The sequence below is a fragment of the Leguminivora glycinivorella genome, chromosome 20 (assembly GCF_023078275.1).
Source record: "Leguminivora glycinivorella isolate SPB_JAAS2020 chromosome 20, LegGlyc_1.1, whole genome shotgun sequence".
In the NCBI taxonomy this organism is placed as follows: domain Eukaryota; kingdom Metazoa; phylum Arthropoda; class Insecta; order Lepidoptera; family Tortricidae; genus Leguminivora; species Leguminivora glycinivorella.
Window position 1 is genome coordinate 13,381,214 of NC_062990.1, and position 20,677 is coordinate 13,401,890.

A 20,677-nucleotide genomic window follows, 5' to 3' on the forward strand; every position below is an offset into this window, starting at 1 on the left:
TATTAGGTTTACACCCTGTATTCATTTTACAATTTTGAAATGGATAATACACCCGTCATACCTTGTCAGGATTTTGAAGAACTTGTGTCTACGTGTTCTATTCTATGGATATTACAAACTAGAAGCTTAGATAATATTATGTTTTGTTTGCGTGTTTTTTTATATAATTATAGTGTTCAATTCCAAATTATATTTATTTCGTTTTTTAATCAACTTTTGGTATGAGTATGTGAGTATGAGCAGGTATGAGTATGAGTTGACTTTTATGTTAAAATCGACTCCATAGATCTCTAACGTCTTACCATGCTACGAGATATCGGAACCCTGATAAGTACATAATTGAAAAATTGGTATTTCGAGCGATGTGATAAATTCAAAGACCTAAAGGGAATACTTTCGATGTTGCACAAAACATACAAAATGTTGTATAAAATTATTGACACCAATTATCGAATTTAAAATATTGAAAATGTTAAATAGTCGTACGTATTTACGTGAGTATGTTTTATGGTAATGACGACCGGTCTAGCGCAGCCGGTAGTGACCCTGCCTGCTACGCCGCGGTCCCGGGTTCGAATCCCGGTAAGGGCATTCATTTGTGTGATGAGCACAGATATTTGTTCCTGAGTCATGAATGTCTTCTATGTATATAAGTATTTATATATTATATATATCGTTGTCTGAGTACCCACAACACAAGCCTTCTTGAGCTTACCGTGGGACTCAGTCAATCTGTGTAAGAATGTCCTTATAATATTTATTTATTTATTTATTATTTATTTATAGAAGAATGGCATACTGCAGACTCTTAACTAGCATATTTTTTATATTCGCGCGATATGTTTAAAGTTAGTATAATAGTTATTGTAATTATCACAATTTATAAACTTGAATATTATACCTACTCTTGTTTCATTTACCTACACATTAAGATATACATACTTAATATCATATTAATGATTTAATGGGAAAGTTAATTATATATAACCACAAAATTAAAACTTTGAAAAAACCCCCGACCGCGACATAGCGGACCGAGTTTCATGAAACATGGCTAAGAACATTCCCGACTAAGGGCCAGTTGCATCAACCACATTTGACAGACACATCATCGTCACGCAGCAGAGGTCTATGGAACTTCCCATACAATAAAATTTAACGAGCGCTTTAACGGTGTCAGACGGTTTGGTGCAACCGACTCTAACTCTTCTAAAGTGGAAAAAATGTTTTATTAATGTATTCATTTTTATTATTGTTTTTAGTTTATCTTTGTTATCTAAATCTAAATAAGTTTAAACCCCAAGTATTAATAGGCGCTGATCGATCCGGACACCATACTCACTTTAGTTTAGGTATATATTTAGGTATTTTTGAATTCATGTCCTTTCTCTTATATCGTAAAATGGAACGCAAATCTATTAGCGACAGTACGTAGGGTAGTTTCTTCGAATTAATTTGACATTTATAAAAGCCAGTTGAAGGTAGATCGATTTGATGGCTGCTCATTGCCCTGTGCGCAAGCTCGTTCGTCGCGAAAATCAAAAACTCGCTAAAATTGTCGATTGAGGTGATCAAGGCCCTCCCCGCGACGTCTCCAGCACCAGCCCGCCATCGAGGAGAGTCGGTACCGACCAGCTGTTCGCCGAGCGGAGACAGGGTGAGTTGGCCTTTCGATTTGATTCGCTTTCACTGGCATAGATCGTTAGATTTTCTCAACTACAATTTCCCTACTCGAGGGCGATTGTACATTTGTTCCTTCGACCGTGGATCCTCCTAAAACTGAGAACAGCTAACCTGTCTCGGGGCCAGGAGTGACGTAGAACCAGTTTCGTTTCGTCAAAACTGTCGCTAATTTCGTTTCGTTACCAAAATATCCCTAGTTTCGTTTCGCTCATATTCATACATAGATACATCGCAAAATTACATAAGTACTTAATCTTGGCAATCGATCACTTCGCTTTCGTACCTACCTAGCTTCCAAAGTCCGACAATAAGTAATCATTCATTTCAACTGCTTTAGACATAACTACCTCAAAACAGGAACTTTCTGGATACTAAGTTATTTCAAATTTCGATTTTCGAACGATCAAAATTGATGATGCAATCATATTATACGACCAAATAAAGTAGGTGTTAAATTTGTTGTCATAACCCGTTAAAATAGGATACTTCGTAATTTGGTCGGATAACACTGAACCGCGTGCTATTTTTGTGATTACGTAATAATTACCAACCTACATAGTGTTGAATTGGGACTTTAAGAATAGCGATAATTACATTTAGTTATTGTTATTTTGTAAAGTGGATAATACATAATAGTTAGACAAATATAATTTACATAATAGTACGAAAACATAAGATAAATTAGTAATATTGTTTACCACGTATTTAGTCTATACATATATCGTGCATTATTATTGAATAATGACCACAGATAGATGTCCATTATTATTCACATAGGCAAATCACATAGTTTTTAATCCTAATCAATTAACTACTTTCTGCTAAATATTAATTACGTTACGTACGTACAAGCCCACAAAGTATTCGCGGACTTCACTCCTATCCATTAGGGTCTATTTTCCAACGGCAGCACATATCACTGCGAACCGAACTGCTTGTTTTTCTAATTGAAATAATTTACCTAACTAGTGTTTTTGTCTTCCCTTTATTAAACTCATTTAAAAATAATACGTTAGTTTAGGCACTCATCGTTATAAATAATTACTTATCAATTGAAAGAAATATTTTTCTGTAATAGTGTCGTGGTTGGTGGACCTTACACCATAGTAAATAAGGTTGAAAATTGTTTGTACTACAAGTTGTTTTATATGTCGAATAGGTTACATTTACATTAGATTAACGTGGTTATTACATATTTGAAGTGACAATGTCTAAGGCACTCGCACGTCGTAATTTGCAATTAAAACGTGAAATATCGATCAAACGGATCGATGAATGTTTAGCGGCCGGATTACAGGCTAAGGTGGATTCCTCGCGATTACCGTTGTTTATGTCTAGATTTAGCAAAATAGACGGCTATTGTTCTAGTTTTGAAACCCACCACATAAAACTCATTTCGGAAATAACAGATGCGAACGAGTTAGAACAGGAGGATGTCGTGCGTCAAGAATTTGACGACAAATATTTTCAAATAATTGAAATTCACACTTCGTTGTCCTCCACGACCACTACCGAGGGCGAGACAAATAGAACCGATTTGTCCGTCAAGTTGCCTCGCCTGAATCTTGTCCACTTCGATGGCAATATTAAATCATGGGGAACATTTTACGATATGTTTAACACAATGGTACATCAAAACAAACGACTGTCAAATATTGAGCGGTTCTCAATTTTGATGACACTTCTTTCGGGTGAACCATTGCAATTGTTAAAAGGTTTTCTTTTATCGGATAGCAATTATTTAGATGCCTACGCGGCCTTGATCGATCGATACAACAACAAACGAAAATTAGCTTTTCGTCATTGGGAGGAAATTCAGAACGCTTCGTTGAAATCTAATTCTCCCAGTGAATTACGTCGACTGGTAGACACCTTCAAAGAAAACATCGCGGTTTTGAAAAACTTAAGATTTCCCGTCAACGATTGGGACTTCCCATTGTTCTATTTGTTGATCAATAAATTGGACCAGGACACCCGCCGTTGTTTTGAGTTGCAGAACGACAGCAAGGATGTACCTTCTTTCGAGTCGTTGTTGGAATATGTGAATAAGGCCGGTCAAGCTTTGGAACTCGCCTCGCTCACAGAGAGTGTCGCCGCTTGGCCGCCGCGCGCGCCCGCCGCCGCGCCCGGGCGCCCCGCGCGCGCGCCCGCCGCGCCGCGCGCCGCCGCCTGGCGCGCGACACAGGAACGTACTCCTGCGGCCGCCGTCTATAAAACGTTAGTGGCCACTAGCGCCGCTCCGATTGAACCGTGTTGTGCGTTGTGCAAGTCGAATCATGATCTTGCTAAATGCATTGAATATCGGAACAAGACTCCTCACGAGCGTTTTTCTGTTGTCAAGGACAATCGGCTCTGCGTCAACTGCTTACGCTCGGGACACGTAGTCAAAACTTGCCCATCGAAATCTCGTTGTTTGAAATGTAACGTCGCCCACCACACTACTATTCATTTCGATGTCGATGGTGGTAAGCCCAAGGTCAGTGTCGGCTCCTCGGCCGCCACTAGCCCTGGCGCCGCGACTTGCTCGTCGTCTTCGCTTCTCGATACCCCGACGCAGGTGCCTGATAAACAGGTGACCATGATTGCGTCTGGTTCAGCACCTGTGGGTCAAATTTCGCTTTTTGCCACAGCATACGTGGAGGTACTCGATAATTTCGGTAGTTATCAAAAAATTCGTCTTGTCATAGACAATTGCAGTCAGCCCAATCTCATCACGCGACGTTGCGCCCAGCGACTTGGACTTCCGATTCGACATAAATACTCCTCGATCGAGGGTGTATGTGAGGTGTCAACATTGTCGACCTCCTATACCACTCTTAATATTCGCAGCATGAAGTCTGACTTCGAAATGTGCATCGAAGCCATTGTCGCACCCAAAATCTGCAGCGATCAGCCTGCAGTAAAAATTGACATCGACCGTTTGCCATGCGTCAACGCATTCGATCTCGCCGACTCTAACTTTGACAAACCTGGGGGTATCGACATCTTAGTGGGAGTAGATGTTTTTTGTAAAATCTTCATGGGTAACCGCCACGAATGTGATAACGGACCCACAATCTTTGAGACCAAACTTGGTTGGGTAGTCATGGGAAGCGCTCCTTCCGCCACTCCCCATTCGCAAACTTCGTTGTTTTGCTCAATCGAATCGCTCGATTCCCAAATTCGAAAATTTTGGGAGATAGAAAGTCTTCCGAAGGCTTCGCCTTTAACTGACGATGAAGTCATGTGCGAGAAAATATTCGCCTCTACTCATACACGTGACCCGAACGGACGATATATCGTGAACTTACCGTTCCGAAACGTCGATCCGCATTTTGGTGACTCGCGCGCTCTTGCCGAGCGCCGCCTAAACTCTCTCGAAAAGAGACTCTCTCGTGAACCGGAACTTCGGACAGAATACAATAACTTTATGCGTGATTATCTCGATGCTGGACATATGGACCCGGTCGCACCTCGATCGGATGGCCGAGCTTACCACTTGGCACATTTCTGCGTGCTTAAGCCCAGCAGCTCCACTACCAAATTGCGGGTAGTTTTCGACGCTACTGCTCAGCCTGCTGGAGGTCCCTCGTTGAATGATCAGTTGCTGGTTGGATCGAAACTGCAATCTGATCTCGTTTCGATATTACTTCGTTTTCGTTTGCATGCGGTTGTCTTCACAGCCGACATACGTCAAATGTATCGACAAATCTTAGTCTCTCTTAGTGATCGAGACTTTCAACGCATTTTGTTCAGGTTCTCACTCGACGAACCTATACAAGAATTTCGCTTAAATACCGTGACATACGGTATGTCTTCATCTAGCTTTCTCGCAATTCGTGCATTGATCCAATTAGCCATCGACGAAGGCAAAGAATATCCTCGTGCAGCTGAAGTCCTTAAACGGGACATTTACGTCGACGACGTAGTGACAGGCGCTGAATCTGTCGAATCAGCGCTCGACCTTCAGTCTCAGGTCATAAAGATCTTAGAGAGGGGATGTTTTGAACTCCGTAAGTGGTCGAGTAACTGTCCCCGTCTGCTCGAGAGTCTCGACCCAGCCCATTGTCATAATAAGACGCTCTCTTTCGATTCGGAACCGACATCTCCTGTTAAGGTGCTCGGTATGGAGTGGAACCCGTCCACAGACGCGTTCACCTTCACTGTCAATCCGCTTCATGAAAAGTGCACCAAAAGAAACATTCTTTCAGAATTGGCGCGCATATTTGACCCTCTTGGGTTTCTTACACCCTTGACACTCTCGTTTAAACGCATAATACAAGATCTTTGGACTCTTGGTCTGGATTGGGACGTGGTAGCACCCCCCGACATCAACCAAAGCTGGCTTCGTTATCGTACAGATCTCGAGTTATTGTCGTCTCTCGAGATACCTCGATTCATCCTATCGACGAAGTCCTGCAGTGTTCAACTGCATGGCTTCTGTGACGCTTCTGAAGCAGGATATTTAGCGGTCATTTACTTTCGCATCGAGCACGGTGATGGTAGCATCACCACCCATTTGATAATGTCACGCTGCAAAGTCTCGCCTTTGAAACGCACCTCTATTCCTCGACTGGAACTTTGCGCTGCAGTTTTGCTGACAGACCTCGTTGTACACGTAAAGGAGATCTACGACAGAGACATCAAATTTGAAGACGTATTCTGTTGGTCAGATTCTACCGTAACACTCTCTTGGTTACGCTCGCCATCGCATCGTTGGAAGACTTACGTCAGTAATCGCGTAAGCCACATACAGGACAAAATACCGGCTGGTCATTGGCGCCATGTCACGTCAGAAACCAATCCTGCCGATTGTGCCTCTCGCGGAGTAACCGTCCGAGAACTTGTAAACCACCCTTTATGGTGGACAGGCCCCGCTTGGTTAGCACTTGACAGTAGCTGTTGGCCAAAGCCACCATCAACCATCGAATCGCAATCGGATCTATCGGAAGAACGAAGTGTTCTCAAGCAGACCACACTGTTCATTGCTGTCAATCAGCTTGACGATTTCTTATCCAGACATTCAAGTCTGAATAAAACTAAGCGCGTCGTCGCTTACATTCTTCGTTTCGTAAATAACTGTCGCTCCCCTGACAGTAGACGTTTCGGCCCGCTTGTTCAATCGGAACTCGACGGTGCTCTTACACATCTAGTAAAACTAACTCAAGAAAAGTCATTTTCTGACGAGTTTAATGCCTTAAAAACAGGTAAAAAATTGCCCAAGCAATTCAAAAACTAAGCGTCTTTATCGATAGGTCAGGCTTGTTGAGGGTGGGCGGTAGACTGGTTCACTCCGAACTTGATTATGATTGCAAGCACCCCTTACTTCTCCCCAGCCAGGACCGTATGACGCACCTCGTTGTCGACCAAGTACACAATGATAATCAACATCCGGGGTTACGCACACTCCATTTCCTGATCGCACAAAATTTTTGGATCCTCGCATCTAAACGTGTAATTAGTTCTCGCCTATCGAAATGTATAAAATGCTTTCGCGCTAATCCAAAACCTTTGGTGCCTCGCATGGCAGATCTCCCTAAGACTCGAATTTCGCAAGTAAAGCCTTTCTCGTGTATAGGTGTCGACTTCGCGGGTCCCTTTCCCACGTACATTAAACGTTATCGTGGAGCCAGGCCCTTTAAAACACACGTATGTTTATTCATATGTTTCGCGACTAAGGCCTCTCATATCGAACTTGTTATAGGACTAACCACAGAAGCCTTTCTCGCTGCCTTGCGTCGATTTATCGCTCGTCGTGGCCGTTGCCAGCGCATACATTGTGACCGGGGTACGAATTTCGTAGGAGCTTATAACGCATTGCTGCCACTCATGCAAGAGGCGGTTTCTCGTGAGAATATCGAATTCTCTTTCAATCCACCAGCCGCATCCCATTTCGGCGGCCTGTGGGAATCTAATATTAAATCATTTAAAACACATCTCGCTCGCGTTGTAGGAAACCAAATCTTAACTTACGAAGAATTTCTGACGGTGGCAGCTCAAATCGAGTCAACGCTCAACTCACGGCCACTCTGTGAGATGAGCTCTGATCCTAATGACATGTCCGTGCTAACGCCGGGACATTTTCTCACCTTAGAGCCCTTGACTTCGCTCGTAGACACTTCAACCATCGAAACGAATATGTCCATCTCAAATCGCTGGCAGCTAGTACAGAAACTTCACCGCGATTTTTGGAAGCGATGGCATTTAGAGTACTTGCATACGTTGAATCAACGCGCGAAATGGCATTCAGATATTGATGAGCCCAAGCTCGGTGCATTAGTATTAATTAAAGATGAACAACTGAAACCGCTTCATTGGTCACTTGGTCGTATAGTATCGTTGCATCCGGGCAAGGACGGAACCTCCCGCGTAGCCACACTTCGGTCACAGTCAGGTTTAATACAACGACCTCTGGTAAAGGTCTGCCCTTTACCCATAGACTAGCTTATTCTTAAAATACTTCGTATTTGGTGGGCGGAATGATCGATCCGGACACCATACTCACTTTAGTTTAGGTATATATTTAGGTATTTTTGAATTCATGTCCTTTCTCTTATATCGTAAAATGGAACGCAAATCTATTAGCGACAGTACGTAGGGTAGTTTCTTCGAATTAATTTGACATTTATAAAAGCCAGTTGAAGGTAGATCGATTTGATGGCTGCTCATTGCCCTGTGCGCAAGCTCGTTCATCGCGAAAATCAAAAACTCGCTAAAATTGTCGATTGAGGTGATCAAGGCCCTCCCCGCGACGTCTCCAGCACCAGCCCGCCATCGAGGAGAGTCGGTACCGACCAGCTGTTCGCCGAGCGGAGACAGGGTGAGTTGGCCTTTCGATTTGATTCGCTTTCACTGGCATAGATCGTTAGATTTTCTCAACTACAATTTCCCTACTCGAGGGCGATTGTACAGGCGCCATTACTCTCTCCACCAATTTTTAATAATATGTTCATTAAGAAACGATTATTTGTCAAGTGATATTATAATTTAATGATTGTTTAAGAGTTTTTTCTCCTCACTAGCTCGGAAACACGTGTTTTGTCCTTTAATACCAGCGGGTAAAAACGCATTTTATCCACTAGTGGGTAAAGTAATTTGACCTTGAATAAAGTCAAATTAACTGCTTTAAAATTGATAAAAGTAGGTGAATCTAGTAATAAAGATGATTTACCACCTGTGGAACTACTGGAAGCAGTGATAAACGCATTTTTTGCGTTGTAGTTTCCTCGCCATAGTGAGGGGAAAAGTTTTGTGTTACACTCGGGTGCAAATGTATTTTACTTCTCGTGTGTTAAAAAACTCGCAAGTTCAGGATTCTAATCTCGAACCACTCGCTTCGCTCGTGGTTCAACTATAGAATCCTTTCACTAGCTCGTTTATCAATTGCACACTCGGCGTTAAAATACAACTTTGCCCCCTTGTATAACAAATAACTATTACTGATGAGGTTGTTTTGCGGTATATATACGGAGAGTGAGCCGAAATCAACACTGGGAAGACATCTGCTAACCAGGTATGTGTATTCAATATCTAGTGAGAATTATATGAAGTGTGTTTTGTGCCAAAAAAGTAAATATCAAGAAAAGTTGAGGAGTGTATTTTCACTAGGGTTTATTTCTTTATGTCAACTGTAGTTTTTTTCTATGTTTTCATAGAAAAAGAGAACCCTGTTGACAATCCATACTAATATTATAAATGGGGAAGTGTGTGTGACTATTTGTTTGTCCGTCCTTCACGGCAAAACGGAGGGACGAATTGTCGTGATTTTTTAAGTGGAGATAGTTGAAGGGACGGACAGTGACATAGGCTACTTTTTGTCTCTTTCTAACGCGAGCGAAGCCGCGGGCAAAAGCTAGTAGGTACACTGGTACATAAATAAGCCCTTTTGAAAAGACACTGCATTTATATCCAAGTTAATTTTACAACAATGTTATTTAAACTTTTTTGAAATTATAACCTTTGAAATGTTATTTGATTTAACTAGTTCAAAATTCGAAATATACTGACTACTGATCCGAATCTAGTTCTGTAGGTAGGTACTCAACACATTGGTCGTTTAATAACATTTAATTCAATTATTCCTCTTCTTCAACCTAGCGTTTTCCCGGCCTAGCGCCAGGGTCCGCTTTCCTGCTCAATCTTCTCCACCCGATCTTCGGCATCCTGAGGCGTTAGATTGTTCTCTCGCATGTCATCCTTAATCCAATTATTAAATGTAATAATTTCCAGCCATGAAGCTCCTCCTTATCCTGCTGCCCGCGTTGGCACATGCCCGCTTCAACATCCGCATCGACGTCGCAACTCGCGAGAGTGACGTCAATGTCAACCTGCTTGGAGAAGACGACCACATCATCGATGATGCTGAGACCAAGGAGTTCAGGCTGACCGACTATTCGCTCAAGTCCGCTTGCTCGCAGTAAGTTACATGTTTTACATGTGTAAGGTTTTTTTTCTGACTCACTTTAGCCTATATCAACATCGAAAACCTCAAGAGATATCAAAGATTGCTCGGAGAAGATGACCACATCATCGATGATGACGAGACCAGGGAGTTCAGGCTGACCGACTATTCGCTCAAGTCCGCTTGCTCGCAGTAAGTTACATGTTTTACAAATGTAGGGTTTTTTCTGCCCTACTTTGACCTACCAGCGTGACGTCTGTCTATCAGCGTTGACGTAGCAACTCTCGAGAGTGATGTCAACGTTAACCTGCTCTGAGAAGATGACCACATCATCGATGATGCTGAGACCAGGGAGTTCAGGCTGACCGACTATTCGCTCAAGTCCGCTTTCTCGCAGTAAGTTACATGTTTTACATCTGTTGCTCGCAGTAAGTTACATGTTTTACATCTGTAAGGTTTTTTCTGCCCTACTCTGACCTACCAGCGTGACGTCTGTCTACCAGCGTTGTCGTAGCAACTCTCGAGAGTGATGTCAACGTCAACCTGCTCGGAGAAGATGACCACATCATCGATGATGCAGAGACCAGGGAGTTCAGGCTGACCGACTATTCGCTCAAGTCCGCTTGCTCGCAGTAAGTTACATGTTTTACATGTGTAAGGTTTTTTCTGACCGAATTTGACCTACCAGCGTGAAAACCTCAAGAGACATCAAGCGTTGCTCGGAGAAGATGACACATCATCGATGGTGATGTCAACGTTAACCTGCTCGGAGATGACCGACTATCATCGATGATGATGAGACTATTCGCTGAAGTCCGCTTGCTCGCAGTAAGTTACATGTTTTACATGTGTAGGGTTTTTTTTCTCAGCACAAGGGTTTTTTTCGGAGCGGAGCATTCGACGGGGCGGGCGAGCGTGTCGACTCAGGTGCCGTAGCCGAATGGCATTTCTGCGACGCGAAACGAAAACGAAACGCCGCGAAAAATAGTCTGGCCATGTCGCGGCAATACGCAAGAGCGATAGAGATATCTACGAGCGTTTCGTTTCGTGAGCGTTTGTGCCATTCGGCTACGTACTCTGGACACTTGTATGAGCTTCAATTATTTGATATGCACGCCGCACGCCCCGCCCCGCTGCACGCCCAATATAAGCGTGCACTCAGACTACACTTTGTCAAGTCAGCTTGCTCGAAATAAGTTACATGTTTTACCTATGTAGGGTTTTTGTCTGATCCACTCTAACGTAACCACGTCTGATGAACGTCAACATAGTCGGGAGAGTGATGTCAGCGTCAACTTATTGTGTAAACATGATCATTGGCCCATTTCTCAAAACTGAAAGTTACAAGTTACAATTTACAACTCATATTACAAGCGGTAGTCCCTATCTTCCTTTTATAAGAAAGAGACTACCAACTTGTCATAACTTATCATATTAGACATTGACTACCACTTGTAAATTGTAACTTGTAGCTTCGAGACCCCATAACATATGTCTGTGGCCTGTTTCTCAAAGCTAAAAGTTACAAGTGGAAGTCTGTTTTCAAATTGTCTTTAACAGCAACTACCTATAATTTATAATTTGTAGCTTTGAGAAATGAGCCACTGATCGTTGCTACAACTTGACATCTTTGCGTCCGCTACCATCCACAGATAAGATAATTGATTTTTGACTTTCAACAGTCGAATATAAACATTACAAACTAGAAAGGGACATCAACGATTCTACTTACGACCTCGTATGACCGCCGATCTTCGGTCTGTAAGTTCCTTTCTGTATGGCAGTATACCTTACTGAACGCTTGCAGCATCGACCCTGAGCGTTCGGAGGAGCTTGCTACTAATCTTGGAGATCAACAATTTCTAAGAATATCAAAGTATTCGAGGAAAGCCGTCTCAATACTTTAGATGCCAAACGCCAGCAATGCAAAGACAGACCGAAGCCCTTCTACGTATATACATACAATACCTCTGGCCAACTCTATTGTAGCACTTGCCAAAGAGTCATTAAGACCAAGTTTGGCCTGGTCAGCCATGCTTAATCCATAGTTGCTTAGGTCGCGGTCGATAAATGGGAAAGTGTGTGTGTCTGTTTGTTTTTCCGTCTTTCACGGCAAAAAGGAGCGACGAATTGACGTGATTTTTTTAATGGAGATAGTTGAAGGGATGGAGAGTGACATAGGCTACTTTTGTCTCTTTCTAACGCGAGCGAAGCCGCGGGTAAAAGCTAGTTATTAATATTATTCTGTTGTACAGGTACTACGGGCCATGGCCCACGGATGTGTACATACACTCCCCACCCCGTGGAGCGATCTGTACCAGCGGTACGGCTGGGCGCAGGTCCACAGAAAACTAAAGCCGGTTAAGGCTACTATCCTCGGTACGTATAGTCTCTGTTGTACAGTACTACGGGCCATGGCCCACGGACGTGTACATACACTCCCCAACCCCGTGGAGCGATCTGTACCAGCGGTACGGCTGGGCGCAGGTCCACAGGAGGCTGAAGCCGGTCAAGGCTACTATCCTCGGTACGTATAGTCTCTGTTGTACAGTAATACGGGCCATGGCCCACGGATGTGTACATACGCTCCCCGACCCCGTGGAGCGATCTGTACCAGCGGTACGGCTGGGCGCAGGTCCACAGGAAACTAAAGCCGGTTAAGGCTACTATCCTCGGTCCGTATATAATCTACATAATTATCCGTAAGGTAGAGCGACGAATTGACGTATTTTTTTAAGTGGAGATAATTGAAAGGATGAAGAGTGACAAAGGCTACTTTTTATCTCTTTCTGACCCCCAACTTCCCTAAAATGAGGAGGTGAAAGTTTATATGGAGCTTTCCGCAATCTTCGAATTTAACGCGAGCGAAGTCGCGGGCAAAAGCTAGTTTACTACTTCCTTTGTCATGTAAACTCTGTACTTTTTTTTTTAAACGTGACCTTGACGTTTAAAACAATGGATCGAATTTCTCCCACACGTATTCCTTAGTTACACTCATGATCAAGTGAAACATTTGACATAGGTATGTTAACACTTTCGCTACCAAGAACCCGACTGTCGGGCACACCGCTCGTAGAAGCGTAGCCGATTACATGGGTTTCCCCGTATGTAGCGAAAATGTCGTAGCGCCGCGTAGAGCCCGGTTTCGAAAGTGTTAAGTCATCCAGAAGTTCAGAGGCATTATAATAATCTGCTTGAAAAGTTGTCATACAAAAAGTTGCTTATCGTTACGCCGTGGCTTGCGTGGGCGACGGTCGCGCGATGGTCGCGCGACGGCGATGCGACGCATACGAAATCAAACCTTATCGATATGGAAGTATGAGACGCGACGGCGACGGTCGCGCGACCGTCGCCCACGCAAGACACGGCGTTAGCATACGGGGGGTTAAACTATTTTGCTCCCCCTCGAAAAAATCTAGATCAAGCGCTGCTAAAAAGTTTAAAGTTTAAAGCCGTGGAACGAAATGTGCCATTATTTATAAACAAAGTTGACAAGCAAACCACAGGTAATGATATTATTGAATATATTCAGGAGGAAACAGGGGTGGTCGTGGACCTTAAGAAATTAAAAACTTCAAAAACTGGGAGGCTGTTTAATTTTGCATATATTTCCTTTTTTCGCACTTGTAACGTAATTTATTATATTACCCAGGTATCCACAGCCAGCCAGAGATAATTGCAACCCAGCGCTTCAGGAACAATGTCACCAGACGCGTCGACTACAAAGCCGAACTTAGCCAAAAAGTCAGCAACACTGTCTCAAACAGCTGGAATATCCAACACAATATCAATGTGGGGCAACTATCGAAGTGGAATTCAAAATCCCTATTGGATCGGTAAATATACATTTTATTCTTTGTTGGCTGGGTTAAGAATTTTACCACCTTTCTTCCCGTGGTGTCATAGAAGTCGACTGTGGGATATGGGTTAAATTGTGGCGTAGGCGAGAGGCTGGCAACCTGTCAATGCAATGTCACAATTTCGTTTTCTTTCAATCTTTTTTTGCTAAGAGTGGCACTGAAACTCGAGTACGACCTACCCCTTTATGGGATACAGGCGTGATTGTAATTCTTTGTTTACTTATATTTCCGACCAATTTGGATAAAATATTTCCTAGTCGTCACACCATCTCCTTTTCGGTCTGACCTACCCCTGTTATAAGTCCGTAGGTAACAGGTGTTGTCTCATTTGCATCCAAATTGGTAGGAAAGTGCAAGCGACACGGTTGAGTGGAGGAAAGGAGGGGAGGCCTTTGCCCAGCGGTGGGACACGAAAGTAGGCTAAAGAAAAAAAACTTATTTCGGTATCTTCGGTATACTTTAACTTAATAGGCGAGATGACTAAAAAAACTAATTAGTCTGTCAGATTATCAAAGAATTTTACACGTATTTTTTCTTTTTTCTCGTAAACGAAAAATGCCGACGGTACAGTGCGTTGAAGTTTCACGTGACGTCACGCCTAGGTACCATCTTTACTTAGAAGTGACGTCACAAGACCCCACTCCACAACTTTGATGCTTTATATCTTTGTATTTTTTCATTAATTAGAAAAAACGAAAAATATGTGTCCAGTATTTTTGGACGATCTAACTGACGGACTAAGCAGAATGCCATTTTTTATGTAGTCGTCAGCCCTAATTGTACCTAATCCAATCATATTGTTTTTCCAGGTCGGCGGAACAACTTCATTCTCCTACGCCCACCAATGGGGCAAGAGCGGCAGTAACTCCGAGGAAATTACTCTTTCAGCCAGCGCTGGCATTACGATTCCCGTCGAGCCAGGTGAATCAGTCGAAGCCGTCATGACCGCGTCCCGAGGCACCATGGAGATAGAAGTAGTCTACGAAGCCACAGTGTACGGCGACGTGGCGGTTAACTACGAGGACACCTGGAACGGGCATTACTTCTGGAGATACGACGTGAACGCCGTCATGGCGAGCGGTGGTCTTCCCCGCACGCTGCAGGTCACGGAGACACTCAAGGTCGGTTTTTACACCGACGTCGAGATTGAGGTGCACGAGAAGAATGGGAAGCGTAAGCTGATGGCGAATATCACGGTTTAATTGTTTTTGATGTTGTGAGACAAATAAAATGAATTTATTTATTCGATTTTGTTCGTGTATATTTTAACTAAGGTGCCATTTTAAGTTTCTTATCTGAAACAAAAAAAAAAATGAACATGAAGGAAATGAATGGAATGAAAGATATAAAAAATAAATTAATAGTTTAAAAAACACTATAAAACACGCTTTTATAAATGCACGTAAAAGCAAAAAATAAATTATGGATCGTTCAAGTTGTCTCTATTTGTGAGCTGAAGTTTAAAAACTATGTGCTTTTAATTATAATATTTGATTGTAAAAGCGTGGGGCGCTGGAACAGGAAAGACTTTTTGTATAACTTGCTGATAAATCAAATTATGCTATGTTACGGGAAGGAGGTTACACAGATTGACGCGCTAACTGGAGTTGCAGCATGACTAGTAGATTCTACATTAAACAGTCAAATCAATTAAAAGTCAGTGTTCAAAGTAGGTACCATCAGTTTGTCGAACTCAGACAAAATATGCGCTAGTAGCGAGGAGAGTCGACAGTCACCGACACTTAGAACGCCGCTTTTTTCCGGTAATCAAAGTACAAAAGGGGAAAGTGTCTACAGTGACAGGATGCAGAGTTCTTGTTCGTGGACGAGATATCTTTGGTTCTCTTTGGTAACCCTTAGGCGGCATATGTAAACGTTATGTTCTTATGCAACTTCATTCGCCAGGAAGTTCGGATTAGTATCTGTTTACAAGAAAGTCTTTCCTGTTCCAGCGCCCCACGCTTTTACAATCAAATATTATAATTAAAAGCACATAGTTTTTAAACTTCAGCTCACAAATAGAGACAACTTGAACGATCCATAATTTATTTTTTGCTTTTACGTGCATTTATAAAAGCGTGTTTTATAGTGTTTTTTAAACTATTAATTTATTTTAGACTTTTTAGTATTTAATAATGAAATACTTTTAACATTTATACATAAATTTATTTCAAGTAGGCGGATTTTACATGCCATTTGTGGCTTAACGTGTACTTATTGCTAATTGCTACTTAATAATAACTAGCGGCTACCTTCTTATTACGGTATTATCATAAAAATGTTTATACCTAGTAAGTTATCCGTAAAAGATAGACAATATAGACATGTGCCATCGCGGACTTTTTTAAAGACATTAGAGAGACATACTTTCGCCATACATTGTTTTGAAGCTCTCAGATAGTGGGATTTTGTTTGACTCGATTAGAAAATATTGTCACATTTCAACTAATTCAAACAAAATTTAAGTATTTCTTTTTTGCCGAGCCCCCCTTTATCACAGGAAAACCATTACCCAATTTATTTTAAATACAACGTTGATCTTTCTTTTATGCGGGGGGCTTCGCCCCCCGAGCCCCCCTTTGTTTGCTCTTAAAGGTCACAAGAAAACGCTAACCCAACTTATTTTAAATACTACGTTAATCTTTCTTTTATGCGGGGGGCTTCGCCCCCCGAGCCCCCCTTTTCGTTACTCTTAAGGGTAAAAAGAAAACCCTAACCTAACTTATTTTAAATACTACGTTGATCTTTCTTTTATGCGGGGGGGCTTCGCCCCCCGAGCCCCCCTTTTCGTTACTCTTAAGGGTCACAAGAAAACCCTAACCCAACTTATTTTAAATACTACGTTGATCTTTCTTTTATGCGGGGGGCTTCGCCCCCCGAGCCCCCCTTTTCTTTACTCTTAAGGGTCACAAAAAAACCCTAAACCAACTTATTTTAAATACAACGTTTATCTTTCTTTTATGCGGGGGCTTCGCCCCCCGAGCCCCCCTTTGTTTGCTATTAAAGGTCACAAGAAAACGCTAACCCAACTTATCTTAAATACTACGTTGATCTTTCTTTCATGCGGGGGCTTCGCCCCCCGAGCCCCCCTTTGTTTACTCTTAAAGGTCACAAGAAAACGCTAACCCAACTTATTCTAAATACTACGTTGATCTTTCTTTCATGCGGGGGGCTTCGCCCCCCAAACCGCCTTTTCTTTACTCTTAAGGATCACAAGAAAACCTTAACCCAACTTATTTTAAATACAACGTTGATCTTTCTTCCATGCGGGGGCTTCGCCCCCCGAGCCCCCCTTTGTTTGCTCTTAAAGGTCACAAGAAAACGCTAACCCAACTTATTTTAAATACAACGTAGATCTTTCTTTTATGCGGGGGGCTTCGCCCCCCGAGCCCCCCTTTGTTTGCTCTTAAAGGTCACAAGAAAACGCTTACCCAACTTATTTTAAATACTACGTTAATCTTTCTTTTATGCGGAGGGCTTCGCCCCCCGAGCCCCCCTTTGTTTGCTCTTAAAGGTCACAAGAAAACGCTAACCCAACTTATCTTAAATACTACGTTGATCTTTCTTTCATGCGGGGGGCTTCGCCCCCCGAGCCCCCCTTTGTTTGCTCTTAAAGGTCACAAGAAAACGCTAACCCAACTTATTTTAAATACTACGTTGATCTTCCTTTTATGCGGGGGGCTTCGCCCCCCGAGCCCCCCTTTTCGTTACTCTTAAGGGTCACAAGAAAACCCTAACCCAACTTATTTTAAATACTACGTTGATCTTTCTTTTATGCGGGGGGCTTCGCCCCCCGAACCCCCCTTTTCGTTACCCTTAAGGGTCACAAGAAAACCCTAAACCAACTTATTTTAAATACAACGTTGATCTTTCTTTCATGCGGGGGGCTTCGCCCCCCGAGCCCCCCTTTGTTTGCTCTTAAAGGTCACAAGAAAACGCTAACCCAACTTATCTTAAATACTACGTTGATCTTTCTTTCATGCGGGGGCTTCGCCCCCGAGCCCCCTTTGTTTGCTCTTAAAGGTCACAAGAAAACGCTAACCCAACTTATTCTAAATACTACGTTGATCTTTCTTTCATGCGGGGGCTTCGCCCCCGAGCCCCCTTTCTTTGCTCTTAAGGATCACAAGAAAACCTTAACCCAACTTATTTTAAATACAACGTTGATCTTTCTTTCATGCGGGGGCTTCGCCCCCGAGCCCCCTTTGTTTGCTCTTAAAGGTCACAAGAAAACGCTAACCCAACTTATTCTAAATACTACGTTGATCTTTCTTTCATGCGGGGGGCTTCGCCCCCCGAGCCCCCCTTTCTTTACTCTTAAGGATCACAAGAAAACGCTAACCCAACTTATTTTAAATACTACGTTGATCTTTCTTTCATGCTTCCCCCTTTTCTGTTCTTATCTTCCGGCACCATCATCAGGCCTTGAAACCTAATCGTAGTCATAGTTCATTACAAGACTTTTCTAAGAAGCCCAAAACAGCTATGATACGATGTTCCATCATGTAGTTCCAGTTCATATCTTCCGGCTCCATCATCAGACCTTGAAACCTAATCGTAGTCAAAGTTCATTACAAGACTTTCCTAAGAAGCCCAAAAATAGCTATGATACGATGTTCCATCATGTAGTTCCAGTTCATATCTTCCGGCTCCATCATCAGACCTTGAAACCTAATCGTAGTCAAAGTTCATTACAAGACTTTTCTAAGAAACCAAAAAACAGCTATGATACGATGTTCCATCATGTAGTTCCAGTTCATATCTTTCGGCTTCATCATCAGACCTTGAAACCTAATTGTAGTCAAAGTTCATTACAAGAATTTTCTAAGAGACTCAAAAACGGCTATGATACGATGTTCCATCATGTAGTTCCAGTTCATATCTTCCGACTCCATCATCAGATCAGCTCAACAGTACCATATTATTGTATTGTCATCGGAACTACATATAGCTGCCAATTTTCATTACGCTACGACTCCTGGAAGATGGTTAAATTAGCTTCCTTAGATTCCATTACATACATAGTTACATACACGACGACCTAATAAAAGCGTGTTAATGAAACGAATTAAATTAAGGAATGAATGAACTAATGGAATGAAGAAAAAATGAATTAATGAAGTTAATGAATTAATAAAATTAATGATTTAATTAAATTAATGACACTAACGAAATTAATGAAATAAATGATACACGTGCAAAAGCAAATCTAGAGGGAATTTGTAACTCGTGACGATTAAAAGAGAAATTAGAGATCTTGTACGAAGCCACACTGTACGGCGACGTGGTAGTTAATTACGAGGACACCTGGAAACGGGCATTACTTCTGGAGATACGATGTGAACGCCGTCATGGCGAGCGGCGGTCTTCCCCGCAAATCCTTTCTTAGTGCTCCTCTACACCTTATAAGGAACCAATGTGCCAAATTTGGGATCTCTAATGACCAGCGATTTTGGCTGTGCGTTGATATGTCAGTGTCAGTTTCTTCTTTTATACATTTAGATGGGCTACTTGACCCTTTTTTAAAGTCTGTCTTATATGATTAATTACTGACCAATAGCCGAAAAAAATACCATCCATATATATAAAAGCTAGTATATATATATATATATATACTAGCTTTTATATATATGGATGGTATTTTTTTCGGCTATTGGTCCCGGCCCGACAAATATAGCAGAAGAGTTTAAAAAAAGTATGGATATCATTGTGTTCGTCATTTATTCCACTTTTTTAGTGTATAGTTTCTTTAGATGTCTGTTGGCTGTAGGCTTTTTTACGGTGTTTAGTACTAGGTTAGTGCCCAAACTTTTATCGTGCTTACAGCGAGATGAGTGAAAAACCGTGAGTTCATGAAACTTGAGACCAGCATAGACACCGCGTAGCGAGTTTTATGAATGCAATTGCTACTGTAGATGAAACCATGATTATGTAAGACGATACTCTATACAAAAGAAAATTAATGGAGTGACAACGTCATGGTGAAAAGGCGCCTAGAACAACCTCGGTCACAAAATGCACGAAAAAAGATAAAGGCTACGGTATTCTAGGGTTGTGACGAAATTCTAACGATTTACATAAAAGAAGGGTAGACCACGGTAAATAGCAGATACTACGCAATATTTTTTGTCCAGTTACATCTTAGCAGCTTAAAAACTTAGCAGAGGCACAAGGGCATCTCCGCGACAATTTCCCCGTTCACGCTGCTTCATTTTACAAGGTTGCCATGACGAAATGTGTCTTCAAAAAAATTCGGCACCTACCTTATATTCGAGACGTGACCCCAAGTGATTATTATTTGTTCTAAAAACTTAAGGTAGACTGAAGTAGAAAAATAAATCTTCGGTTGACGAAGTGACCCGTGCGGTTTAGGCCGATTTTGAGGACAAAAATCTTTATTATTTTTATTAGGTGATGGAAAAGCTTTTAAAGAGATTTGAAAAGTGCTTTGTGACAGAGGAAGACTATATTAAAAAATAAAAATAAAATTGTAAAGATATGTAAGCCCTTTCTTTGTTAGGCCGGAAACTTTTAGACCGCACCTCGTATATAGAATCCTCGTGTAGAATTGAACTGTAGGCTATTCTCCTTATACTGATCAACATTTGTTCAGTGACTTTTAAAAATTATGAAGTCTTTAAATTTTTAATTTTTCATACAAAATAAATATTAGCTTCAATGTACGCCATTATTGTTGTCATTGACGTTGTCTGTCACACTTTAGACTTAACAGAATTCGCAATACATTACCTCT

At 42.0% G+C, this 20,677-nt stretch overlaps 2 protein-coding genes across 2 annotated transcripts; both read left to right on the forward strand.

Annotated features, from left to right (window-relative positions):
• The first annotated feature begins 9,107 nt into the window (after positions 1-9,107).
• On the forward strand, positions 9,108-10,699 carry LOC125236942. The gene is made up of 3 exons (XM_048143860.1): positions 9,108-9,175; positions 9,892-10,078; positions 10,567-10,699. Exons 2-3 carry the CDS (start codon positions 9,894-9,896, stop codon positions 10,697-10,699), a joined length of 318 nt encoding a protein of 105 aa, XP_047999817.1. The 5' UTR covers positions 9,108-9,175; positions 9,892-9,893.
• A 159-nt stretch (positions 10,700-10,858) lies between these two features.
• On the forward strand, positions 10,859-15,169 carry LOC125236943. The gene is given in 5 exon segments (XM_048143861.1): positions 10,859-10,891; positions 12,467-12,590; positions 13,716-13,899; positions 14,733-14,862; positions 14,865-15,169. Coding segments are annotated over 5 exon segments (732 nt in total). The 3' UTR covers positions 15,126-15,169.
• Positions 15,170-20,677: the final 5,508 nt, after the last annotated feature.